The 17770-nt window shown below is 37.9% G+C and overlaps 1 protein-coding gene across 1 annotated transcript; it reads right to left on the minus strand.

Moving 5' to 3' along the window:
• Positions 1–13991: 13991 nt before the first annotated feature.
• LOC123426131 lies at positions 13992–17276 on the minus strand. The gene is made up of 6 exons (XM_045109912.1): positions 17034–17276; positions 16779–16943; positions 16614–16697; positions 16002–16517; positions 14224–14540; positions 13992–14040 (listed from the first exon to the last, which is right to left on the minus strand). The coding sequence occupies exons 2-6, from the start codon at positions 16869–16871 to the stop codon at positions 13992–13994; spliced, it is 1059 nt and encodes a 352-aa protein (XP_044965847.1). The 5' UTR covers positions 16872–16943; positions 17034–17276.
• Between the last annotated feature and the right edge of the window lie 494 nt (positions 17277–17770).

Raw genomic sequence — 17770 nt, forward strand, 5'->3', positions numbered from 1 at the left:
ATATTTTGAAAATAGTCGAATATATGGGTAGACTCAGCAAGTGTTTTGGTAAGGGCATTCATGTTGGTTGTTCTGAAGAGGCTGGTGATTCCGATGCGGTTCCCTTTGTGCCAAATGATTTTTGCTGAGGACGATGATTACCCATTTTCAGAGGTTTGTTTCCGTTTTTTTGCTTGTGTTTTTCCTCTTTCTTTTTTGTATTGCTTTTTGTGGGTTGCACTATTTTTGGTCCCAGATCTTTATTCTCTCTGTTTTCTTTTTCGTGTATATGCAGGACGGCGATATGGATGATGCTGAGTTTGATAAAGCTTTGTATGATTTGTATGTGACCCATGTATGTGGTTTGTTGTATTTATGTTATTTTTTATCCAACCTAATTTCTAGATTGATTTTTTGTTGATTTAACTTTTTTCTGTTTTTATTGCACAAAGTTAATCGCTTAAAACGGAAGCTTTCATGTGCAGCAACTCGTAATGTTGTATTGTAGTTTTGTTCTCTTTTTCCTTTCTGTATCTTTTGTTGTTTTGCAGTTTTTTTCCTGATTTCTAATTTTTGATGTTTTCTATTTTTGTAGAAATTTAAGAGATCATCAGATTTTCCTGCAGCATCCACCTTCACTAGATATTCTGGCAAGCTTTTTTCTTCCTGTATTGCTGGCTTGTCTCCTAGGCAAGTAAGTGTAATTCAGAGTTACGGGGGCAGATTGCCTTCTCAAGTTTGTGAGGACTGAGGTCCCTCTCAGATTTGTCAAATGGCTTGCTTCTAAATTTTATGTCCATGCTTGTGATATTCAAGTCGGGAAAAAGTTTATTCCTGTTACCAAATATGTTATCCACGACATCTTAGATCTTCCTGTGGACGGTGAGCCCATTTTTTCCGATACTGAAGCTGGTCGTGAGTTTATTTTGTCTCACTTGAATGTCACTAGCATCCATCAATTTCATTCTTCGCAAATAAACTTAAGTCAACCACTGAAGAAATGACAGATGAAGACATTTTCACCTGCTTCATGTGTGTTGCTTTCTCCACTTTCTTGTGTCCAAATTCAAGCCTGTCTCCCAGCCCCAAATACCTCCACATATTCAGAGATTGTAGTTCTGTCATGAGCTATGATTTATCTAGGTTTGTCTATGGGTGTCTCCTTACCAGTATTAAGAAGTTCAAGGACTCTACAAAGGTTGCTTCTAACAGATCAGTCACATTTGGCGGTTGTTACTACGCGTTTGCAGTGAGTTTTGTCATATATTTTTGTGTTTTTAGTGTGCTTGATTTATTTTTGGTAAAAAAAAAATTGATTTTCCTTTTTCTTTATTCTTGTTTCTGCTAGGTTTCATATCTTGACAATGTGCATTTTGGTCTTAATGCACTCCCTGACATAAAGCCTAGGATTCTACTTTGGAGAGGAAATAAAGTTAAGCACTTCTCAGACCTGGATAAGTGCAATAGTCGTTCTTATGGTAAGAGGCCATTGAAGCGTTTGTCCCCGTCTTTGTACACTCCAGTAAGTTTTTTTTTCTATGTTTGCTCTTCATTTTGTTCCATTTTATTGTTAGTTTCTATTGTATGTTAGAGCTTTATGGATGTTCTCTTTTTGTTTTGGTTCAGAAGTCTGGTGAGAAGTTTTCATGCTCAAAAGGTCATGATGTAGCTACATCTAAAATTCCTTTTGCAAACAATACAACAACTTCAGAAGTTAATGCTCCAGTTGGTTCAAATGTGTCTTTTGCATATAAAGTTGAATCAGCTTATGCTTCTTGTCTCGGTAATGAGGTTAGTGTTGTTTTCATCTTTCTTTTATTTTTTCCTCTTTTTTTTATTCTTGTGTCTTGTTTTTATTTGTGTCATTTTTATGCGCTAATGATTTTAGTCATTTCTTATTTTTCTTTTTTGTAGGTTATGAAGCAGATCATTGACCTTGTTCAGAAATCTAACGCTGATAAGCCAATAATGTTTCAAGATTGGTCGGAGTCGCTTGTGCTTAATGTACTTGGTTTGATTGGGGATTCTGCATTTAAATCCCCTGTTCATTCATGTGCTGAATATCCTCCTGATAGTAAAGAAGATTCTCCTACTTTTAAAAACAATGTCTCTCATAATTTGCCAGGTCGGTTTATTTTTTTGTTGTTGTTGGTTTTTGTGTAGCTTTTTGGCATTTTTTGTTCTTTCTACTAGTTTGATGGCATTTCATTTTGCTTTATCTATGTAGGTTGCAAGTCTGTTCCTATTGAATCTACCAAAAAATCTTCAGATGACCCATCAGTTAGCAAACTTGCTAGAAATGTTATGCCCGACGACTGTGCAAAGATAAATCTAAGTATTCCTCCTTTGGGTACAGATGTCTACTATGCAACCTTCCCCTTGTAGACGTTGTTGGGACTCCAAGTGCAGAGGTTTGTAGGACAGTACCAATTTTCCCTCAAGTGGGTGACCTAAGGTTTATCAATCCGTAGGAGGCATAGGATGAAGATGGTCTCTCTCAAGCAACCCTACAACCAAATAACAAAGAGTCTCTTGTGTCCCCAACACACCCAATACAATGGTAAGTTGTATAGGTGCACTAGTTCGACGAAGAGATGGTGATACAAGTGCAATATGGATGGTAGATATAGGTTTTTGTAATCTGAAATTACAAAAACAGCAAGGTAACTAATGGTAAAAATGAGCAAGAACGGTATTGCAATGCATGGAAACGAGGCCTAGGGTTCATACTTTCACTAGTGAAGTTCTCTCAACAATGATAACATAATTGGATCATATAACTATCGCTCAACGTGCAACAAAGAGTCACTCAAAAGTCACTAATAGCGGAGAACAAACGAAGAGATTATTGTCGGGTACGAAACCACCACAAAGTTATTCTTTCTGATCGATCTATTCAAGAGTCCGTAGTAAAATAACATGAAGCTATTCTTTCCGTTCGATCCATCATAGAGTTCGTACTAGAATAACACCTTAAGATACACATCAACCAAGACCCTAATTTCACCTAGATACTCCATTGTCACCTCAAGTATCCTTGGGCATGATTATACGATATGCATCACACAATCTCAGAATCATCTATTCAACCAACACATAGAACTTCAAAGAGTGCCCCGAAGTTTCTACCGAAGAGTCAAAACGTGTGCCAACCCATATGCATAGGTTCCCAATGTCACGAAACCCGCAAGTTGATCACCAAAACATACATCGAGTACTCACATGAATATCCAAACGTGTGCCAACCCATATGCATAGGTTCCCAATGTCACAAACCCGCAAGTTGATCACCGCAGATAGACACGTGCAAGACATACATCAAGTGTTCTCAAAGACTCAACCCGATAAGATAACTCCAAAGGGAAAAATCAATTCATTACAAGAAGGGAGAGGGGGAAGAACATCATAAGATCCAACTATAGTAGCAAAGCCCGTGGTACATCGAGATCAAGACATCTCAAGAACACAAGGGAGAGAGATCAAACACATAGCTACTGGTACATACCCTCAGCCCCGAGGGAGAACTACTCCCTCCTCGTCATGAAGATCGCTGAGATGATGAAGATGGCCACCGAAGATGGATTCCCCCTCCGGCAGGGTGCCGGAACGGGCTCCGGATTGGTTTTCGGTGGCTACAGAGGCTTGCGACGGCGGAACTCCCGATCTAGGTTTCTTTCTGGAGGTTTCTGAATTTATAGGAATTTATGGCGGTGGAATTACGTCGGTTGGGCCCACAAGAAGGTCACAAGCCTGGTAGGTGCGGCCTATGGGGGTCGTGCCTCCCGGGCTTGTGACTCCCTCGTGGCTCTTCTGGCCTTCTTCCAAACCTTCGAGGGTCTCTTTTGGTCCAAAAAGAATCATCGTAAAGTTTTATTCCATTTGGACTCCGTCTGAAAAAGGGTCAAAAACACGGAAAAAACAGAAACTGACACTTGGCACTGAGTTAATAGGTTAGTCCCAAAAAAGATATAAAATAGCATATTCATGCATATAAAACATCCAAAGTTGACAAGATAATAGCATGGAACCATCAAAAATTATAGATACGTTGGAGACGTATCAAGCATCCCCAAGCTTAACTCCTGCTCGTCCTCGAGTAGGGAAGTGATAAAGACTGAATTTTTGATGTGGAATGCTACCTAACATATTTGTCCTTTGTAACTTCTTTCTTGTGGCATGAATGTTCAGGTCCGTAAGATTCAAAACAATAGTTTACTATTGACATGGAAATAATAATACTTCAAGCAAACTAGCAAAGTAATCATGAACTTTTGAAATAACAAGGCCAAAGAAAGTTATCCCTACAAAATCATATAGTCTGGCTATGCTCCATCATCCGCACACAACGAATTTAAATCATGCACAACCCCGGTATTGGCCAAGTAATTGTTTTTTCACTCTTACTTTCTCAAACTTTTTCAACTCTCACGCAATACATGAGCGTGAGCCATGTATATAGCACTATAGGTGGAATAGAGTGTGGTGGAGGTTGTGAGGCAAAAAGGAGGAGATGGTCACATTGACTCGGCGTATCAACGGGCTATGGAGATGCCCATCAATAGATATCAATGTGAATGAGTAGGGATTACCATGCAACGGATGCACTTAGAGCTATAAGTGTGTGAAAGCTCAAAAGGAGAACTAGTGTGTGTGCACCCAACTTGCTTGCTCACGAAGACCTAGGGCAATTTTGAGGAAGCCCATCATTGGAATATACAAGCCAAGTTATATAATGAAAATTCCCACTAGTATATGGAAGTGTCAAAACAAGAGACTCTCTATCATGAAGAACATGGTGCTTTTTGAAGCACAAGTGTGGAAAAAGATAGTAGCATTATCCCTTCTCTCTTTTTCTCTCCTTTTTTTGTTTGGGCTCTTTGGCCTCTTTTCATTTTTTTTTATTTTTTTTGGTGACATCTTTCGGATCTTTTTTTATTTCCTCACATGGGACAATGCTCTAATAATGATGATCATCGCACTTTTATTTACTCACAACTCAACACTTAGAGCAACGATGACTCTATAAGAAATGCCTCTACCAGTGTACCGGGATGTGCAACGATCTAGCTTGGCGTATGACGTTGAAACATCTCGCTAGCTATCTTACGATCATGCAATGGAAATATGAGAGTGACGGCACAAGTCATGAGACGGAATGGTGGGAGTTGCATGGCAATATATCTCGGAATGGCTATGAAAACGCCATAGTAGGTAGGTATGGTGGCTGTTTTGAGGAAGGCATATGGTGGGTTTGTGCACCGGCGAAAATTGCGCGGTACTAGAGAGGCTAGCAATGGTGGAAGCTGAAAGTGCATTTATACCATGGACTCACATTAGTCATGAAGAACTCACATACTTGTTGCGAAAGTCTTTATTAGTAATCGAAACAAGGTGCTAAACGCATACTCCTAGGGGAAGGGTTGGTAGGTGTTAACCATCGCGCGATCCCAACCGCAACACAAAGGATGACAATCAATAGATCAATTATGCTCCGACTTCCTAACATAGCGGTTCACCATACATGCATGTTACGGGAATCACTAACTTCAACACAAGTATTTCTAGATTCACAACACCCTACTAACATAACTCTTAATATTACCAAATCCACGTCTCAAAACTAACTCAGAGGAATCAAAACTTCTCTTTCTACTCAATGCACATGAAGATGGAGGTTTTTGTATCCTCTTTGGGTACCTATCACCTTTGAGACTACTTTCATAGCACAATCCAACTACCAAGTTACGCACCGCCGTGCTCTAAAAGATCTAAGTGAAGCACATAGAGCAAAATTATCTAGCTCAAAAGATATAAGTGAAGCACAATGAGCATTCTAGCAAAGTCACGATGAGTGCGTGTCTCTCTCAAAAGGTGTGCAGCAAGGATGATTGTGACACAACAAAAAGAAAAGACTCCTACGATACAATACGCTCCAAGCAAAACACATATCATGTGGTGAATAAAAATATAGCTTCAAGTAATGTTACCGATGGATTGAAGACGAAAGAGGGGATGCCTTCCCGGGGCATCCCCAAGCTTAGCCTTTTTGGTGTCCTTGAATTTGGCTTGGGATGCCTTGGGCATCCCCAAGCTTGAGCTCTTTCCACTCTTTACCCCTTTGTCCATGAGAACATGACCCAAAACTTGAAAACTTCACAACACAAAACTTAAACAGAAACTCATGATATCATTAGCACAAGAAAACAAACTACCACCTCTTTACGTACTGTGGCAATCTTGATTTCTATTTATATTGGTGTTAGATTACTATATTCTCACTTTTCCATGGCTAATACCCCCCGATACTATCCATAGTTTCATCAAAACAAGCAACCAACTCAACAAAAACAGAATCTGTCAAAAACAGACCAGTCTGTAGCAATCTGTATACTTCGTATACTTCTGGTAGCTCAAAATTTCTGAAAAATTACGACTGCCTGGGAAAAAGGCATATCAACCAGAAGAAAAACGAATGAACTCAAAAGCTCTTTCTGAATAAAAATGAAAAATAATCTCGTGAGCGAAAAGTTTCTGTCTTTTTCCAGCAGGATCAAACAACCATCACCAAGACTAGTCATAAAGGTTTTGCTTGGCTCAAACACAAGAAGAAACACAAAAGACACTATCATAACAGAATTATGATAGTCTAGACGCAACAAAACAGAAAGCAAAAAGCAAAAATAAATTCATTGGGTTGCCTCCCAACAAGCGCTATTGTTTAACGCCCTTAGCTAGGCATGATGATTTCAATGATGCTCACATGAAAGATAAGGATTGAAGCACAACAAGATCATCATCGAGCATATGGCTAGCACATTTAAGTCTAACCCACTTTCTATGCATAGGGATTTTGTGAACAAACAACTTGTTGGAGCAAGAATCAACTAGCATAGGAAGGCAAAACAAGCATAGCTTCAAAAATTTCGACACATGGAGAGGAAGCTTTATACTATTGCAATAAGTAGAAGCATATGATCCTCTCTCATAGTAATTTTCAGTAGCATCATGAATGAATTCAACAATATAACCAGCACCTAAGGCTTTCTTTTCATGATCTACAAGCATAGGAATTTTACTACTCTCCACATAAGGAAATCTATTCTCAAGAATAGTAGTGGGAGTATCGTAAAAGACTTGAGCACTACAAATTGTGTCCACAATGAAAAAGCAAGGTTTAGCAAAGGGGTTCTCGAGAGTATGACAAGTTTTATCATCCCTCTTCTTTATAGCATAAGTATCCTCACAATAATCATCATAGATAGGGGGCATGCTTTCATCAAAATGATTTTGATCATTCAAAGTGGAAGAACTAAAAAGATCATCTTCATCAAATATAGCATACCCAAGCTTGTGGCTTTGCATATCATTAGCATCATGGGTATTCAAAGAATTCATGCTAACAACATTGCAATCATGCTCATCATTCACATATTCTATGTCAAGCATTCTATGTAATTCTTCCTTCAGCACTTGAGCACAAATTTCCTTCCCATCATGCTCATGAAACACATTGAAAAGATGGAGCATATGAGGCGTCCTCAATTCCATTTTTTTGTAGTTTTCTAGAGAAAGAACAAGAAACAAAAAGATTCGATTGCAAGATCTAAATATATACCTTCAAGCGCTAACCTCCCCGACAACGGCGCCAGAAAAGAGCTTGATGTCTACTACACAACCTTCTCCTTGTAGACGTTTTTGCGCCTCCAAGTGTAGAGGTTTGTAGGACAGTAGCAATTTTCCCTCAAGTGGGTGACCTAAGGTTTATCAATCCGCGGGAGGCGTAGGATGAAGATGGTCTCTCTCAGGCAACCCTGTAACCAAATAACAAAGAGTCTCTTGTGTCCCCAACACACCCAATACAATGGTAAGTTGTATAGGTGCACTAGTTCGGCGAAGAGATGGTGATACAAGTGCACTATGGATGGTAGATATAGGTTTTTGTAATCTGAAATTATAAAAACAGCAAGGTAACTCATGGTAAAAGTGAGCACGAACGGTATTGCCATGCGTGGAAACAAGGCCTAGGGTTCATACTTTCACTAGTGAAGTTCTCTCAACAATGATAACATAATTGGATCATATAACTATCCCTCAACGTGCAACAAAGAGTCACTCCAAAGTCACTAATAGCGGAGAACAAACGAAGAGATTATTGTCGGGTATGAAACCACCACAAAGTTATTCTTTCTGATCGATCTATTCAAGAGTCCGTAGTAAAATAACATGAAGCTATTCTTTCTGTTTGATCCATCATAGAGTTCGTACTAGAATAACACCTTACAATACATATCAACCAAGACCCTAATGTCACCTACATACTCCATTGTCACCTCAAGTATCCGTGGGCATGGTTATACGATATGCATCTCACTATCTCATAATCATCTATTCAACCAATACATATAACTTCAAAGAGTGCCCCAAAGTTTCTACCGGAGAGTCAAAACGTGTGCCAACCCATATGCATAGGTTCCCAATGTCACAAAACCCGCAAGTTGATCACCAAAACATACATCGAGTACTCACATGAGTATCCAAACGTGTGCCAACCCATATGCATAGGTTCCCAATGTCACAAACCCGCAAGTTGATCACCACAGATAGACACGTGCAAGACATATATCAAGTGTTCTCAAAGACTCAACCCGATAAGATAACTCCAAAGGGAAAACTCAATTCATTACAAGAAGGAAGAGGGGGAAGAACATCATAAGATCCAACTATAGTAGCAAAGCCCGCGGTACATCGAGATCAAGACATCTCAACAACACGAGAGAGAGAGAGATCAAACACATAGCTACTGGTACATACCCTCAGCCCCGAGGGAGAACTACTCCCTCCTCGTCATGGAGATCGCCGAGATGATGAAGATGGCCACCGGAGATGGATTCCCCCTCCGGCAGGGTGCTGGAACGGGCTCCGGATTAGTTTTTGGTGGCTACAGAGGCTTGTGACGGCGGAACTCCCGATCTAGGTTTCTTTTTGGGGGTTTCTGAATTTATAGGAATTTATGGCGGTGGAATTACGTTGGTTGCGCCCACAAGGAGGTCACAAGCCTGGTAGGTGCGGCCTAGGGGGGTCGTGCCTCCCGGGCTTGTGACTCCCTCGTGGCTCTTCTGGCCTTCTTCCAAACCTTCGGGGGTCTCTTTTGGTCCAAAAAGAATCATCGTAAAGTTTTATTCCATTTGGACTCCGTCTGAAAAAGGGTCAAAAACACGGGAAAAACAGAAACTGGCACTTGGCACTGAGTTAATAGGTTAGTCCCAAAAAAGATATAAAATAGCATATTCATGCATATAAAACATCCAAAGTTGACAAGATAATAGCATGGAACCATCAAAAATTATAGATACGTTGGAGACGTATCAGGTACCTTTGCTACTCCTCCTAGTATTGTTCCTTCTGCTCCTGTTTCTGTTCCTCGGTATGATGTTCGTCCTCATGTTTCACATAGTCCTAAAGTTTTTTCTAAAGGTAATTTCCTTTTCTGTCATTTCTGTTATGTTGTCCTTGTTAGTTCCATATTTTTATTTCTTCTTCCGGTAACCTTTTATTGATTTTCCTTGTTAGGTTCTTCTCCTACAACCTCATTGTTTGCCATGCCTGTTGCAATGCCCACTAGTATTCCTTCAGGTTGTTATTTTTTGTCTTTTCTCTCATATTAGTTGCGTAGTTGTATTCTTTTTCTTGTTTTCTTACTTTTTTATGTTCTCAAGTGATTTTTTTTTCTTGTGCCTGTTTCCAGGTAGCCCTTTGAAAAGGTGCAAGCCTAATGTTGGCATGATATCTAATGTTAGACCTTCCATGCCTCGCTTCAAGTCTGATTGTGCATCAAAGGATGACCATTGTGTGAAGAAGATAGATCATATCATTGGTTCAGCTGGTGTAGATTTTGAATTTCATCCAGCTACAAGAAACCACTCACCTCTTCTTCGAGTCAGGCTATCCCAACGATTTATTGATGATGTTGGTTTTTCTTTTTTGTGTTCTTTTTGTATTCATTTGTTTCTAGTACATTTGTGTTCTGGTATGTTAACTGTTATGATCTATTCATTTTGTTTTGCATACAGATCGACAAAGTCTAGTTTTCGCAATATGTGTCTGAAAGAATTATCAATTCTCCCAAGACTCCTTTTGAACAGGTTATTTTATGTGCTACTTGCTTTTAGTTTCTTTTTGCAATTCCTTGTAGGTTCTTTTTGTCTTTGTTATTTCTCTCCAGTTATTTTATTAGTTTTGTTTTTGTCAGGACGGTGTGCTTATGGTAGCACTTCCTCCTTCCATCAATTCAAACCCAGTTCAATCAACAAATAAAAATCATGTTGACCTCAGCTCTCCAGAAGCATTAAATGAGTTCTTCAATGGGAGAGATGATGTAATTGTACTTGTTCTTTATTTTCATTGTTATCTTCTTTTTACTTTTTGAACTTCAGTTTTGTTCCTTATTTGTTTTCCTACAGGTAGTTCGTATTGATGAAGTTCAAATAGTTGGCACCTCCATATTTTCTGATCAGTGTGTTAATTTCACAAAGAAGACGAATGAAGCTTATAACCAACTCAACAAATTAGCATCGTCTTCTTCCTTCTCTCTGGTTTGTTTTTGTTTCTTCTGTGTATCTCCCTGCATTTTTCTTTTGTTCAAGTTTTTGTTGTTGTATGTTATCAATGTTTTTTCAGTGTATTAGTTTTGTTAGTATAATTTCTTTATCTCATCAGTGTAATTATTGTGTAGTTCCTAGTGTAATTATTATAACTGTTTCTTGAGATCCCAGGTTTTTTTTCTTTGTAGGGTGTTGTAAATAGCCCTGAAGTCCTTATCATCTCTGATCCTGATTGTGTTGCAAAGTTAAAGGCTGCCCATCAGCATAATATGTCTATCACTTCTAAAGTTTCTGATTGTTCAACATCAAGAATTCAGCATGTTCCTCGAAGGATTGTTGGAGCAACTAGATTCAATTCAGATCCTTATGTTCAACAGATGAATCGTTTTCCTGTCACTTTGCAAGAAAGGAAGCATTATTTTGCAATGAATCGGATTGGCAAAGATGATGTTTTGTGAAAGTATGATAATTCTTTTTACCTTGTACCTTCGTTTTTAGTTTTCTTCATGATTGTGTATTTATTTTGTTTCTTTTGTGATTGATCCTTTCATTTATTTTCTCTCCACCAGATACGAAGCTATTAGATATGATAGAGCATTCTGTTCGTACCACTCTCTTGCTTCCCTCTGCCCTAATGGTCACATAGATAACTTCTTGCTTCTATGTTTCTGGCGATATCTTTTCAACAAGTGTCATCCTTCTAAATCGAAGAAACATTTCTTCTTCAGTTATGTTGGGGTATGCTAGCTTGTACTCCTTTTCATTTTCTTTATGTATTTCTTTTTTATTTTCTATATGCCTTGTATTGTTTTTTCTTTTTCTTATCGTTGTGACAAAGTAGTTATTTGAATTGGTGCAGGAGAGCATATTGAATAACAATAATCAAGACACAAGGAATCCAGCAATTGTTCGTAATGCTTTTGAGGGGGCTTGCAGTGCTTATCTGCTGTGGAGATCAAACTTTGTAAGTGCAAGTTCTATCTTTTTTATCTCTTATTTGTGTTCGTGCTTTTTTAATAATCTGTTACTATTTTTTTTGTTTTTTTATCTTTTTTATTTCAGTTGTACTTCCCTATTGGTCTCGAAAAACACTGGTTCTCGTTTGTTGTTTGTTTGAGAGATAAAGCTTTTGGGATTCTCGATTCGGCGTATGGAGAGAACTCAATGTATCACAAAGCTATCCGCAATGAGATGGTAATTTTTCTACAACCTTGTCTCTAATTATACTGTAACTCTACTCTAATAATATTGTAATTCTATATTGGGTATGTTTATATTTACACTGTATGTATTACTAGATTCTCACTGTAATTTTGTAATTTCGTTACTGGTTTTACTGTGTATTTTTCTATTGAGTTTGCACCGTAAGTCTTGGTGTATTTATTGTGTAAATAAATTCGGGATTACACCGTAAGTGCACTATAAATCTTAGTAGATTCAAACTGTATTTTTTGTTAGTGGTTTAGTTGTGTAATTGTAGTTGTTTTCAGTGTTAGTTACAATGGTTTCAATACACACATAGTAATTTTGTGAGTGGTTTTGTTAGTGGATGCACATTGTATTTTTTGTTAGTTGTTACTGTGTAATGCAATTTGGATTTTACACCGTAAGTCATATCGAATTTGTTAGTAATTCTAGTAGATCTTCAGTGTAATTCTGTTAGCTGTTTTACTGTGTAAATCCAGGTAGTTTTTTACTGTGTAATTTTCTGTTTTAAGTTTACCTGGATTTACACTGTAAGTCTTAGTAGATGCACACTGTGTAATTTGTTAGTAATTCTAGTAGATCTTCACTGTATTTTTTATAGTTGTTTTACTGTGTAAATCCAGGTAGTATTTTACTGTGTAATTTTCTGTTTTAAGTCTACCTAGATTTACACTGTAAGTCTTAGTAGATGCACACTGTAATTTTGTTAGCTGTTTTACTGTGTAATTCTAGTTGTGTTTACACTATAATTCTTGGTGGATTCACGCTATAAGTCTTATTAGTTTTTTCATTTTACACTGCAAGTTTGTTTTCTGCAGTTATTTGGTTTTAGTATGTTTTCCTCATTTTTTAGTTCCACCACAGATTAATAATTTCACCAGTCTTTGGCATGAGTTTGTGACTCCTAGGATGAATAGAAGGATTGCTTTCGAAGACTTTGTTGTGTTATATCCAGTTGTTCCTAAGCAAGATAACCGGTATTTCAAATTTTGCTTTTAATGTTTTGTTTTTTATATAGGATTTATGATAGCTACTTTTTCTTATTTGTTTTTTTGTATCTTTTCAGCGATGACTGTGGTGTATTCACATTCAAGTATAGGGAGATATTCACACCAAGAACCCAAATGGCAAACCTTTTCTCTAATGCAGACATTTTAAATCTTAGGATCAGATATGCAAATGAGATGTTCTTCAGCCCCTTGAACAGCCGCGACAAATCTTTTGTGACTGATTTCTTTCTTCATGTGTGTTTTTATTTTCCTTGTCATGTATTATATTTCGTCTCCTCATTTTTACTTTTAATTTTTCTTTTACTAATCTGGCTTTCTTTGAATTTTTTTTAGGAAGGCAATGCCAACTGATGTTTAGGACATGCGTAGTCATAGCTGGAGTGGTGGCTGAGTTTTCTTTTTCATTAGCATGTCGTATGAAGAAAAGTTCTCATGCATATGTTGTGGATAGTAGTGTTATGTTTAGTAGTGATAGTATGTTCCATTTTGATTGTAAGCTGGTTGTATTTTTTTGCGATGTCTTTGTGGGTGTGGCTCGGCAGTACTTATTTTCAGGACACTAGTAGTATGCTTTTATCTTGCTTATTGATCTTAATGATCTATTCCAGGTGTCACTTTTTTTCTTAATGATCTTTGTTTCTTCTATCTCACCTTATACTTCTCCACCTTTTGTTGTGTTTTTTTATTTAATTTATGTGTAGGTTAAGCTAGTAATTTTGACGGTCTAGTGATGATTTATCAAACTCCATATCTGAGGTTAGTTTGTTTTATGTACCTTGCCATTTTACCATTTTTATATATTGGGGTTTATGTCTTGCTTTGAGTTCACTAGATTATTCTCTAGGATAAATTGTATAAGAAACTCTTCAGACATTAAAATTAGAAAGATACTCAAGCATGTAGTGACTAACATTTTATCACTTCTTACAAAAACTACTCCACAACTGAAAAGTTCATTACATAGGCAGTACCCGATCTCATACAAAGTAGTTATGCTCATGTATAGCAGTTCTTTTCGCTGGTGTTTTTGTTGCTGGTTTTTCACTGAATGTGTCTTGTAGTTGTTTCCATGTTCTTGTATTTGTACCAGTAGCTTCTTGCCCCCTAGGTGTCTCTGTCTTCCAAATGGTCAACTCTAGCTGCAGGATTATGTCCCTATTGTTGGAACGGTTCATCGGGCATCCCTGCTCTTCCTTCAGTTACTTTCTCTTCTCCAGTCATCTTCTTCTTCTGTGTCTTCTGTCCTGCAATTTTTGTATGTTGAAAGAGTTAGGTTGTATTGTGATAGTTTCTTAGTTTGTGTTTTTTTTATTAATAGTGTATATTCATCGCCTTTCTTTACATTCCTTGGGTTTGACTGTTTTGCTCTCCTTCTCTTTTGGAGATTGTACTCTTTATCCAAGTTCGTACAATTCTTTAGTGTGTGCCTGTCAGAATAGCAGTGGCTGCATTTGTAGAACTTGTTTTGCTTGATATCTTCTCTGATACTTAGCATCCTAGGGCGGCCTTTTGTAGCAGAAACATCAGGGTCTTGTATGTTCATCCTGGATGTAGTCTCTTCTGCATCTATGTTTGTTGCTACAGTTGTCCCTGTTCTAGTAGATCCACTCTGGACATTCATCTCACTTTCTGATTCTTCATCCATCTCCTTCAACCTATTTTGTATCCTCTCTATTTCTCCTAGGAAGTACTCGTATTTTCTTTTCTTCTTTGATGCATTCGATGAGACATATACTAGTTTTCTCTGCAGAACATTGTACGTTAGTGTCGAGTTCTCAGCCACAATTGGAGGTGGATCAGTTGAATGTATCTTTTGGTCACTTTTCCTCCACCTGTCAATTATATACTTCTATGGTATCTTTTACCTATTCAAATGGAGCATCACTTTGAGTATGTGTGAGCAGAGTAACCCATCTTTCTGGAATCCACAACATATGCATGAGTATTATTCATAGTTCAAGTCCATTTGCACTAGGTATTGTCTTTTCCGACGCTCTTTCAAAGGATAGTTCTCGGCTTGGTACACAAGATAGCTCATGTCCTTCTCATGCTCTGTTATACGTAGCCTTGTTGTGTCTTCCATTTTTTTCTGGAACTTCCTGAATATGCCTATGTTGTATAGTTCATGCACTTGTCTTTCAATTTCATACTTAGACCAAAATTTCTTCAGTGCAACCTTCTTGTTCCTTGATAAATGATCACACTATTGTTCCTGTCATACTCTCTTAGGAAACTTGTAACACTGAATTTTGCCCCGACTCCTTTCTTGAACAATGAATTTGTTCCTTCGCTCCTCGCCGTGGTTTGATTGAAAGGAAAGAACTTGTCTTTGAAGTACACAGGAACAAACTTTTGTCTTGCTTCCCACATATCATTGAAGTACTTGATATGTTGGACCTCATATTTAGCTATCATCTCTGTCCAGTTTGTTTCGAACTCTTCAATTGTGAGTGAGTTGTCTATAATGTCCTGGAAGTCCTCATACAACCCTTCATTAGCCTGGAAACAAGGCAACCCTCTCCTCTGCTTTCTTCTGTATGTGGAACAAGCAAACTCTGTGTATTGCTTTTGTAAATACATTTCTGATTGCTGCATTCATTGCTTTGTCTTGATTAGTGATTATAGATATAGGATGTTTTCCTCCCATTGCTGTTAAGAATTGGTTGAATAGCCAAGTGAAGGTGCTTGCTTTCTCATTCACTATGAATGCGCAAGCAAATAGATAGGTATTTCCATGTGGTGACACTCCAACAAATGGTGCGAAGGGAAGACTGTACTTGTTTGTTAGGAAAGTAGTGTCGAAACTGATGCAGTCTCCACATATGTCATACATTAGCCTTGACTTTGCATCAGCCCAGAAGATGCTCCTCACTTTGTTTTCTTCATCCAACTCAAATGAGTAATAGAATCCAGGGCTCTCTACTTCTTTCTTGTTGAACATGCGAACTACTTCCATCATGTCAGTGTTTGTCACTTCTCTGTTGATTGTGCCTGCATAGTTCGTTACATGTTTTTTTGTGTATGGCAGCAATGCCAATCCTCCCCGGAGATATGCTAGGACCGCCACGATTCTCCTTGTCTCTAGATTTGTTCTTTTCAGAGTCCTGGTCAAGCATTTTTCTTCATTAGACATATACTTGTGTGACGTGAAGAATCTGCTATTTGGCGTTAGCTCATGGTTGTGATCCAAGTTAACTCTTGTCACTTCCCAAGTTCCTTCTTTTTTCGATAGTACCAGAACTACTTTACAGTTCGTCTTTGCTATTACTATACTTTTCCTGATTGGAACTACACTTTCTGCCTCCACCTCTTTTGTTTTTCCATGTTTGTTGCATTTCATGGTGATTTGTGTTATCTCATTGTTCCTCTTCTTACTGCTAGTCCTCTTTACAGCGACTGTTGTGACACAGAATCCGGCCACATGTGAGTAGAAATTAAAGAACTCCTGGCCTTCTTGCTTGCTCTTGAATCTCATTCCTACTGCGGGTTTTGTAACACTGTCGACATTCCTTAAGTTTCCTTCCTTAGCTGACGCTTCTTCATTTCCTAAGAAGTTATGAATGTCAACTTCATTTAGGAATTCTTCTTCTTGTCCTTGTCTTGAATTGTGTGTGCCCTTCTGTTTCTCACTTGCTGCAGTGCCTTCTGATTCTTCGCTGGGAAACTGTTGTTCTTCTCTTGCAAATGTAGATGGTTGTTGATAGTTTTGCTCATCATTCACCTGCAACACAATTTTAGATAAGTCAACACAATTTTAGATACGTCAATAGCAAAATGTAGATGGTTGTTGTTTGTTCTATAAGTTTTTGGTATATACCTTATCTAACTCCATACTGTCAAATAGACTGATATTCCATGGATTTTCTGCTCCTGCTTGATTTGTCGGTGATTCATTTTGTTCCTGCAAGAAAGCCCACACATGTTTTTATATTTTTCTTTATTTTTCTGTAGATATAGTCCGTAGCAAGGTCATATTACTTACTGAATGGATATATTCTCCTGCTTCTGGTGTGTTGAATTTGTTGTCCAGGTCAGTTCTATCGCATTCCATGATATTTGTCATGCTTTGATACATTTGTGCATGTAGAAGTTCAGTATAAGAAAATGACCCACCATGTAGAAGCTCTGTATAAGAACATGATCCACTCTGTATTCATGAAACAAGTTAGAGAATGCATGCTTTTGATGTACTGATTTATTTTTTGCAGGCATGTTTATGCTATTTTAAAAGCCATACCTCAAGGAAATCAATTTCGTCGTGTTCAAGGTACAACGATTGTCCTTTGATGTTTCTTCCTGTTCCATTTGATGCATTCGTTGGCTCCTGCACTCATTGTTTAGGTTGTTTTGTATTTTGTAATTTGCTAGAATATAGAAAAGCATTTGTGTCATTTTTCCATCTAACGTGGATATGTAGTGTACTATGTAGCTTGCTAAGCAATTGTAGTAGTAGTAAAATCATGTTTCTCTCAACAAACATTTTTTTATTTGTGAAACAATCTCTATTTTTGTCAATTGCAGTAGAAAATTTGCTCATGTAAATAACTTTGTAGCTTGTAAGTAATTAAACAGAGAAAGTCACTGTATTTTTACTACATAGTAGTGTCATCCCTAAGTCTGAATATGTGTAGAAAAAGGTGAATCTTTACTACTTGGCTTCCCATGAACTTATGCAACATCCATTGTTTTTCTAGGGTTTCTACTGGTTCAGGATTTTCCTTCCCATATGGGTATTTTTCTGTTTCTAGAAGCAGCATCTCCATACGTATGTTGTTGTTGTGCTCATCAGATCATGTGAATTATCCTTGGAGAGAGATCAGGTATGGGGAGAGATCTTGAGGGTTCAGGAAGGATGAAGAATCATGGGAAGGGTTGAATCCATATGAGGGGGGAAGGGGGGCAGGGGGGTGCTCACCTGTGTATTCCAGATCATGTAGGGGGTGTCTTCTCTAGAGGTGATTCTTCCTCCTTCAT

This window comes from Hordeum vulgare, chromosome 2H, assembly GCF_904849725.1.
Source record: "Hordeum vulgare subsp. vulgare chromosome 2H, MorexV3_pseudomolecules_assembly, whole genome shotgun sequence".
Taxonomy (NCBI): Eukaryota; Viridiplantae; Streptophyta; class Magnoliopsida; order Poales; family Poaceae; genus Hordeum; species Hordeum vulgare.